At 40.8% G+C, this 8,973-nt stretch overlaps 1 protein-coding gene and 1 pseudogene across 1 annotated transcript; one reads left to right on the top strand and one right to left on the bottom strand.

The window, feature by feature from the left end:
- The first annotated feature begins 957 nt into the window (after nucleotides 1–957).
- On the top strand, nucleotides 958–3,030 carry LOC122079105 (annotated as a pseudogene).
- Nucleotides 3,031–5,854: 2,824 nt separating this feature from the next.
- Nucleotides 5,855–8,636, bottom strand: LOC122079094 (probable aquaporin TIP5-1). The gene is made up of 4 exons (XM_042645349.1): nucleotides 8,489–8,636; nucleotides 6,748–6,969; nucleotides 6,326–6,576; nucleotides 5,855–6,241 (listed from the first exon to the last, which is right to left on the bottom strand). The coding sequence occupies exons 1-4, from the start codon at nucleotides 8,634–8,636 to the stop codon at nucleotides 5,855–5,857; spliced, it is 1,008 nt and encodes a 335-aa protein (XP_042501283.1).
- Nucleotides 8,637–8,973: the final 337 nt, after the last annotated feature.

Raw genomic sequence — 8,973 nt, 5'->3', positions numbered from 1 at the left:
AGATGGTTGGCTGTTCACGGACTGGCTATACCTACTATTTCTTTTTTGGGGTCAATGTCAGCAATGTAGTTCATCCAATGATAAACCTAATCTGAATTATAGAGCTACGACACAATCAAACCCGAACGAACAAAATGTTGATGAATTAAATCGTATCGCTGTTTTGCATTCCCGTTGGTTGTTGGAAGCTATTCAAAGAGATTTCTTATGCAGTGGCCAAGGCCTTGGATCTTGCATGCACTTAACGCTGTGGGAAGCAGTTTTCCAGTCAACTCTTTTTTGGGTTGGGATGTAAAATTCCATTACCTTAACCAAGCCTTGCTTGTCAAATGGGCTTGGAGATTTGTGATGCCCTTCTTGACTCCCTTGACAAGCTGCAAGGCAAATAAAGTGGGCACACTAGTCTTCACATTAACTGTTGGGATCATGCATGGTGTTCCTTCATTCATGATGCCTAAGGTGCCCAAGTATGGCATAGGGACGGCTTTGGTTGGTAGGGGACCTCGGAGCATCAGGGTGCAAAACATTGCTGGGGCATTGGTCAAGCCAAAAGGCATCACTAAAAAATCGAAAGCACCCATATGGGGTGATACAAGTAGTCTTTGCCTCGTCGCCCTCAGCTCTTCTAGCTCCGGTGGGTCCATCCTGTAAGGTGCCATTGCCGGTGGCTTAGCCCCTGGTTCTAGCTCAATGCGATGATCCACCTCTCTTGTCTCACATAACCTCTTAAGACATGTTCTAATCAATCACTTTTATGGAGGTTTCTATAACCTTTTATTCCCATGTGGGTCCATGGCCGGTGCCGGCAATGTGACTTAGCTGTAATTAATCCTCTTATATCTTTATAGACTCTTACGTATAAACCATTATATAAACACCCACCCTGTGACATGGGCCTTAAGGACCTCTAGGAAGGGTCTCTCTCTCTCTCTGTGTGCAACAAGCCAATCATCAAAGATGGTGAAGCTTGCATTTGGATACTTTGGTGACTCCTTCAGTGTTTCTTCTTTGAAGGCTTACTTGGCTGAGTTCATAGCCACTCTTCTTTTTGTCTTCGCTGGTGTTGGCTCTGCAATTTCTTACAGTTAGTGGAGGGCATGCTCCTTCATCCTTCTTTTTGTGAAATTTTTGGAACTTGGAATGATAACTTGATTAGTTAATGGCTATATGCAGGTGATCTTACATCAGATGCAGCGTTGGACCCAGCTGGCCTTGTCGCCATTGCCATAGCTCATGCTTTTGCTTTGTTCGTTGGTGTGTCCATAGCGGCCAACATCTCTGGTGGCCACTTGAACCCTGCCGTCAATTTTGGATTGGCCGTCGGTGGTAATATTACCATCCTCACTGGCATCTTCTATTGAGTTGCCCAACTGCTTGGCTCTATCGCTGCCTGCCTCATCCTCCAATTCGTCACCAATGGCAAGGTACGGAAGATTGTCTATCACAGGACAAAGATCAATAACTTCACTTATTAAACAAAGAAATCTAATGTTTTTGTTGAGATCTTATGAGTTATGGATCGGTTGTTTTAAGAACCCCAAGGGATAGCCGAGTTGGTAAGGGACCTTCCCCTTAGAAAGCATGTGGTTCTAAGTTCGACTCCTCTTACCTCATTGGGGCCACTCACCTTGAAAGTCAGTTGTTCTATGTTGGTTACCTAGGATATCTTGGATGTGTATTTCAAGCCATGCCTAATACCGCTACCATTTTTTTAAATCAAAATTGTGGGCAAAACCATTTTTTCGACTTCATACAGTCGAGATTAATACCATTACTGATACCTTGACTTAAAAAATTGCTTCCCGTGGTATTTCATGGATTATTATACTATATTTAACATGATATCAGAGCCAAGTTCATTTATTTGTTATCATTTTTAAGATGCATGTATTTACCCCATGCAACAAATGTACTATATGCCTTCTCGAATTTTTTTTTTCATTTTTTAGTTTCCTTTCTCTCAATTTCATGATCATGTGAGATCTATGTAGATGTTACTTTTCATGTGCCACCATTGGGGGTACCAGTGTGTTGTGAGACTTCACCCTTCCCCTCCCCTCGCCTCCCCAACTCATCCCTCTCCACTCCACTAGTGCAATGAGGAATCATCTCTTTTGCCCTTAATATTGAAATATAATAGTTACATAATTGACAATATAAGAGGAAGTAAACCCTAAAGAGGTAGCAGAGTTGGCAATGAACTTTCACCTCAGTAATCAAGGTATATTTAGTATTTTTCATTGCTTTCAGTGAAAGTTGAAAGATTTTCACTAACCACGGTATGACCCAATCCATATGATTATGGAATTAGTTTTTGTTCAGAGGACTAGTCAAGCCGTTGTTAACAAATAAAAAATAATAATAACAAAAGAGGACATCATCAATATTAGTAGTTGATAAGTTAATGATGCCAAATAATTTGTGTAACTACGTGGATAATATTAGGGTTAATGGGTTATGCTGACACTTATCCTTCCTTATATCCACTCAATGACTTAGAATATAATAAGCCCTGACAGAGTGTACTAGACATTAAATATTGAATTAATGCTTGGTGTAAACAAGGGGGAGGATGAGAATCCAAATTCACAGAATATTAGTTCTAATCAGTGAACCAGGTTTATCTGACCCCGGTTCTTTCATCCTGGTTTTTTGCAGTCCGTACCAACCCATGGTGTTGCTTCCGGCATGTCAGCCTTCGGAGGCGTCGTGATGGAGATTGTCATAACCTTCGCATTGGTTTACACCGTCTACGCCACCGCAGCTGACCCCAAGAAGGGATCACTTGGAACAATTGCTCCGATCGCAATTGGGTTCATCGTTGGTGCAAACATCTTGGCTGCTGGTCCATTCAGTGGTGGTTCAATGAACCCGGCTCGTTCATTTGGACCAGCTGTTGTCAGTGGTGACTTTGCTGTTAACTGGATTTATTGGGTTGGCCCACTTATTGGAGGTGGTTTGGCCGGGTTTATTTATGGCGACATCTTCATTGGATCTTATGCCCCAGTAGTCGCTGAAGACTATCCTTAAAAGGGAATCTTCGCAAGCTCCTTACCTGTTATCTGAAGTGAGCCTTTTGATTCTATCTCTTTTCTAAGCATTAAATTCAATGGGCTTTGTAGTTTTTTAGAGCTTTGATAGTTTGTATCTTCTTCTAGCAATAAAATAAAGGGAAATTTACCTCTCCACCCCCTGGAGAATACCACAATCATAAGACCACTCCTTCTATTTCACAAAATTATTCTCAGACCCCCTGCCGTTAGTCATTGTTAAGTGAGGAATTGAAATGATGAGTTTACCCTTTTGATTAACACATGACTAAATGTAAAGCTACTCACAACTCAATTCTCCTTCGCTTGCAAGCACACTAGGCGCATGGTAGTGTCTCTCGTTTCCTTCTGGTGGTGGTGGTGGCAGCGGCAGTGGTGGTGGCAATGGTTATGGTGGCCTGAGGGATGTATTAGATGTGTGGGCTCCATTAGCAACGTGATATCCTTATTATTTAGCATCCCGGAGACATCGCTTCTAGTGCGATGTAGTTGGATCTTGGGAGGTGGGTGATTATAGCGGTCGGGGGTGTGGACTTTTCCCCCCCTTAAGTCACGGTATCCGACGGCGGAATTGGCAATGGTGTAGAGTGGCATACTTTGCAATGAACTGTCGAGGACTGCGACACAAATGTTGAGGATGCCCTGTGGACGGCCCGAGGGATGTCGGATCTGGAGGCCTACGAATCGCATACCGTGGAGGGTGGATCCACAGTTGCGACGTTGTTTGGGATGAGGTTGCCAACAAGAACTCAGACGGTTCCAATGCAAACGTCGCAGAAGCAGCAGAGGGCACAAATTTCGATCATGACGGCAGAGGTGTCAGATTGGAGAAACTAGCCGTCGACACGGAACACAAACTTATCATTCTAGGTTGGGTCGACGTGACCACGGGAGTCGACGCTGGTGGAGAGCTTGCATGTTTGGTTAACCTAGGCGACCGCATAGGTGCGCATTTTACAGGACAGAGGAGCTAGGTCTTGCACCAATATCACATTGATTTTCAGGAGCTAGAAGGGTGGTTTCCTCACAACCATGGCCACCGATTGATTGATAGTTAAGAAATCCATTTCTGAGTGTTCTCTATGGGTGATTCAAAAGTAAATACATTGAATTAGCAGAACAATTAAACTGACTTTATGTTGCTCTCTTGCGTCCATTTTTGATTTTCCTATCAGTTAAAGAATGCAAAAATAAAAATTATAGGATCGGAGAAAAAAGTTTCAAGGTTCTAAATCTATGAACCATTATGTGTATATTTCCAACATAACCAAGAGAATGAGGTATCTGTGATCTAAAGCTATGGACCAAGTGAGAATATGTAGTGAAACCTCTTACTGCTCAATTGGGTAGCAGCTTTGATTGCCTCGACGAATTCGGACCTTGGCTATGGGAATGAGGCGACGGTGTCGCCGGCATTGCTCTTCACGGTTTGGGGAAGAAGGGTATGTGATGAGGGTTAGGGGTTAAAAAAAGGGTATATCAGGTAATTTACCTTTTATATTTTGGTATTTTAAAAAAAAATACATCAGCTGACATCAGCATATATGGCATATTTCTTAATAGTAACTGATGGTAGGGGGTCTGAGAATAATTTGGTAAAACAAAGGGGTGGTCTTATCATTGTGACATTCTCCAGGGGATGGAATGTAGATAATCACTTTATGTTGTTTCCAATCATTGTAGGTGTGGGGATTGAACTTCTAGTTTTAACTCTCACATTTAATTAAAAAGAGTTTAGAATATTAATGATCATACAATTGGGTTGAATGAAAATGTTCGTAAATCCATATTTTGCATAATTGATCATTCAGGTTTGTTAATGAATGATGCTTGATCATGGTCGGACAATCATGTCTAGTTGTTCATGTTTAGACCCAAGTCATTTTAACGGTTTCATTTTCCTTGGTATTATCCTTGGAGAGCGAGGGAAAAGAAATTAATCCCTCTCAACAACTGAAATTTAAAGGTTCTTCTTATGGGTGAAATAAGGCAAACGAATCATTGCAACCGGCTGAATCAACCGGAAATAATCTAAACCTAATCAATCCCTTATTGGATGGGCTTCGAATTAGAGTATTTTGAAACTGAATCAAAATCGAACCTAAGCCAGTTAGAACTAAACATGAAAACCAAAACCGATGATAGTCTGAAACTCATTAGAAACTTATTTTCTCATAATTTATGTATATTTCATACAAAATCAAACCCAAATCGAACCAAAACCAATTATCAAAAATTGATAAATTTAATCTAATTTTATTTAATCATGCATCTTTTCACATAATATTAACTATAGACAAGAATTTCAACAAAGAAAATAAAATAAAATAAACCCAAAAAAAGTGGGGATAGGGGGGATTAATTGGGAAAATTACATGATTACCCATTTTTGGGTTTCCCTTTATAAAATTACCCGCAAAAAGTTTTAGTTAACAAAAATACCCAAAATTAGGTTTGAGTTTACAAAACTACCCACCCAAAGTTTTAGTTAACAAAAATACCCAAAATCAGGTTTGGGTTTACAAAACTACCCAAAATAGTGATTTTCATCTTCCACATATAATCATGTATTTTTTTATGACTAAAACTTTGAGTGGGCAGTTTTGTAAACTCAAACTCAATTTTAAGTATTTTTGTTAACTTAAATTTTAAGTGGGTAATTTTGTAAAGGGAAACCTAATTTTGGGTATTTTTGTTAACTGAAATTTTTGATGGGTAATTTTGTAAAGAGAAACCCAGAAGTGGATAATCATGTAATTTTTCCTAAAAACAATATAGAAATGAATTGATCCATTATGAGATGGTTAGACTCCTACTCCCTCCAACCCCAAACCTCGTGATGAATCAGTTGGTTGAGGAGGAAATATCACATTCTCATAAAGAAGAGCCGCAGCTGCAGCCCCAATCAGGGGTCCGACCCAATAAACCGCTTGGTTCTTAAAATTCCCACTAATAAGAGCCGTTCCTAATGACAATGCCGGGTTCATCGACCCACCCGTAAATGGACCCGCCGCAAGGATGTTGGCTCCGACTATAAGCCCGATCATGACAGGGCCAATGACCGCAAATGACCCTCTTCTCTGGTCTCCCGCTGCATAAACCGTATAGACCAACGTGAATGTCATAACGCATTCCAACACTGCCGCCCCGAAACCCGTCATTTCCACTGCAATTTCATGGGCATGAACCCCCTGCAAAAAAACCGGACCACATTGTCGGGTCAGGATAAACCCGGATGATAGTATAGAATTCCATAAAGAGAAGAATTGAATTACTTGTGTGACAGTAACTACTCTCAAGAGAAGGCAAGCCATAACAGAGCCCAAAATCTGTGCCACCCAGTAGAACATGGCCGTCGGAATGCTGATGTGGCCACCGACAGCCATTCCAAAGGTGACGGCGGGGTTTACGTGGCCGCCTGAAATGTTAACGGAGATGTAGACTGCCGATAATAAGGCAAAAGCATTTGCTAAGGCAATGGCCACCAGACTGGACGGATTTGATGTAGCATCCGGCGTTAGCCTAACTGTAAATAAGGGAAACCCATATAAATTTCACTAAATCACTCATGGTTCAAATTTAAACTGGTTCATTCCGGTTAGACACATTAATCTATTATAACGTGATCATAACTTTTGTCTTATTATGTTTTTTTTTTTTTTTTAGTGAGTGATTGTGTGAAGGAAGGAGAACTCACGGGCAGACATGGTAGATCCGACAGAAGCGAAGACGAAGAGGAAAGAAGATATGAACTCTGCAAGATACGATCGGAGAGCGGCCATGGTAATGGAATGCTCGCAACAGGCCCAGAGTGGGGTAGAAGCCGCCATTAGATTAGCAGAGATGGAAGATGAGATGTGTTTCAACGTATTAATGATTCTATTCATCTGAATTACTGTAACTTTCTGCAGAGGCTTCTCTGTTCATAGAGAGAGAGAGATTATTATTGTTATTAAAGATGGGAGAGGGGACGGGAAGGAGAAGGTTTTATTATACACTGACCAGGCGCTGTGATGAGATACGCAAAGGGCGCGACCCATCTCTTTTAAATTTCAACCGTTAAGTCTCTGTGGGACACGTGGATATACGCAATTGGTAGTCCCTGAAGCACCGGTTTTATGGTTGATCTTGGCATACGGCCAAGGGCGATTAAAAAAAACAAACATTCTCTCCCCAAAAGTTAAAAAAGTTGGTAGTCATCTAACAGATCGTTTTTGGTACGTTTTTTTTGTGTTCATTCTATGGGAATAAAAAAAGTAGAATAAAACGTTTGGTGATAACTTGGGCTGCGTTTGGTAACAACGTTTCGTGTCAAAAACAAAAATTTCAGTTTATGTCACACCCCGTTCACATAGAACCAAATCTATAATCGGGTTTCCTCTGGATAACCCAAACCACCAGGATCATCTGATACAGTAACCACAATACAGCAAATCACAAGTGATTTATGGAATATAATAATTTAAACCAACGAAAGTCTTGTCATAAATGGTTACTTATAATTCCCCATATACTTTTGATACCTAAATTATTATACATAGTATAATTACAAGTGAGCTGTAAGCATGATATTTACACAAGAAATAGTAATTTAAATATTGAGAGCACAAAAATAAAAATATACCAAAAGAATAAAAAATGAGCACAGTCAATAGAATCTGTCACTGTTGATTTTCTTATCTCATATGAGTAATTTATTTTATTTTATTTTTTAATAACAAATAGGAAATTCTCAAAATCCTAGCAAGCCCAAATTTACTTTCCCTTTCTAACAAACATCAAATGAGTTTTCTTAGGGTCCATTTGATAACGTTTCAAGAAACACGTTTTTGTGTCCAGAAACGAAATAATAAGAGGCCGTTTGGTAGTGTTCATAAAAAACGTTTCTAGCGTTTTTGAGTGTTAATAGAACCAAAAAACGCAAAAAACCGTTTGGTTCTATAAAGCTCCGTTCCTGTTTTTTTGAAACTCAAAGTACATAAAAAACGAAAAATCAGTGATTTGACGAAACACCCCGGAGGCTGTTCTGTCGGTGGGTTTCGTTTCAAATTAATATAGTTAAAACAATCGTTCCCGACGGTCCGCGACAGAGAGAGGAGAGTAGAGAGGAGAGAAGCCAGAACCCACTTCCCTCCTTCCGAAAAACCCATCTCAGGTCTCGTTCTTCTCATTCTTCTTCTTCTTCCAACCTTTGTTCCCGACGGTCGGCGACAGAGAGAGGAGAGCAGCGAGGAGAGAAGCCATAACCCACTTCCCTCCTTCCGAAAAACCCATCTCAGGTCTCCATTCTTCTCGTTCTTCTTCTTCCTCCAACCTTCGTTCCCGATGGTCGGCGACAGAGAGAGGAGAGCAGCGAGGAGAGAAGCCAGAACCCACTTCCCTCCTTCCGAAAAACCCATCTCAGGTCTCGTTCTTCTCGTTCTTCTTCTTCCTCCAACCTTCGTTCCCGACAGTCGGCGACAGATAGAGGAGAGCAGCGAGGAGAGAAGCGAGAATCCAGCTTGTTGTGACCCCTTTCGAAAAACCCATCTCAGGTAACTTCTTCACCTCTTCTCCTTCTTCTCGTTCTTCTTCTTCCTCTAACATTAGTTCCCGACATTCCGCGACAGAGAGAGGAGAGCAGAGAGGAGAGAAGCGTGAACCCAGCTCGTGACCCCTTCCGAACCCAAGATCTCAGGTAACTTCTTCACCTCTTCTCCTTCTTCTCGTTCTTCTTCTTCATCTCTTCTTTTCTTCTTCTATTCAACCTCTTCTTCTTCTTCATCTATGGTAATCACAGTGAGATATTGGAACAAATTTAGGGGTTTTTTGGACCACCTTATTGAATCTATTACTTCTCATCTTAACACAGTAAGTGTATTAATCCCCTCTTTCTCTGAATTTGTTTCAATTTTATTCCACTCGAATTCTAAAATTCCAAACT

Source organism: Macadamia integrifolia, chromosome 1 (assembly GCF_013358625.1).
Source record: "Macadamia integrifolia cultivar HAES 741 chromosome 1, SCU_Mint_v3, whole genome shotgun sequence".
In the NCBI taxonomy this organism is placed as follows: domain Eukaryota; kingdom Viridiplantae; phylum Streptophyta; class Magnoliopsida; order Proteales; family Proteaceae; genus Macadamia; species Macadamia integrifolia.
Note: the sequence above shows the minus strand (reverse complement) of the source record. Positions and strands in the feature narration are given on the sequence as shown.

What these genes read in the sequence shown, in the direction of transcription:
- LOC122079094 (XM_042645349.1), bottom strand. Translation starts at nt 8,636, where the DNA reads ATGTTAGAGGAAGAAGAAGAACGAGAAGAAGGAGAAGAGGTGAAGAAG. An exon ending in GCCGACTGTCGGGAACGAAG is followed by an intron (nt 6,970 to 8,488) that starts GTTGGAGGAAGA and finishes CTCTATGAACAG; the next exon opens with AGAAGCCTCTGCAGAAAGTT. An exon ending in CGGATCTACCATGTCTGCCC is followed by an intron (nt 6,577 to 6,747) that starts GTGAGTTCTCCT and finishes CCTTATTTACAG; the next exon opens with TTAGGCTAACGCCGGATGCT.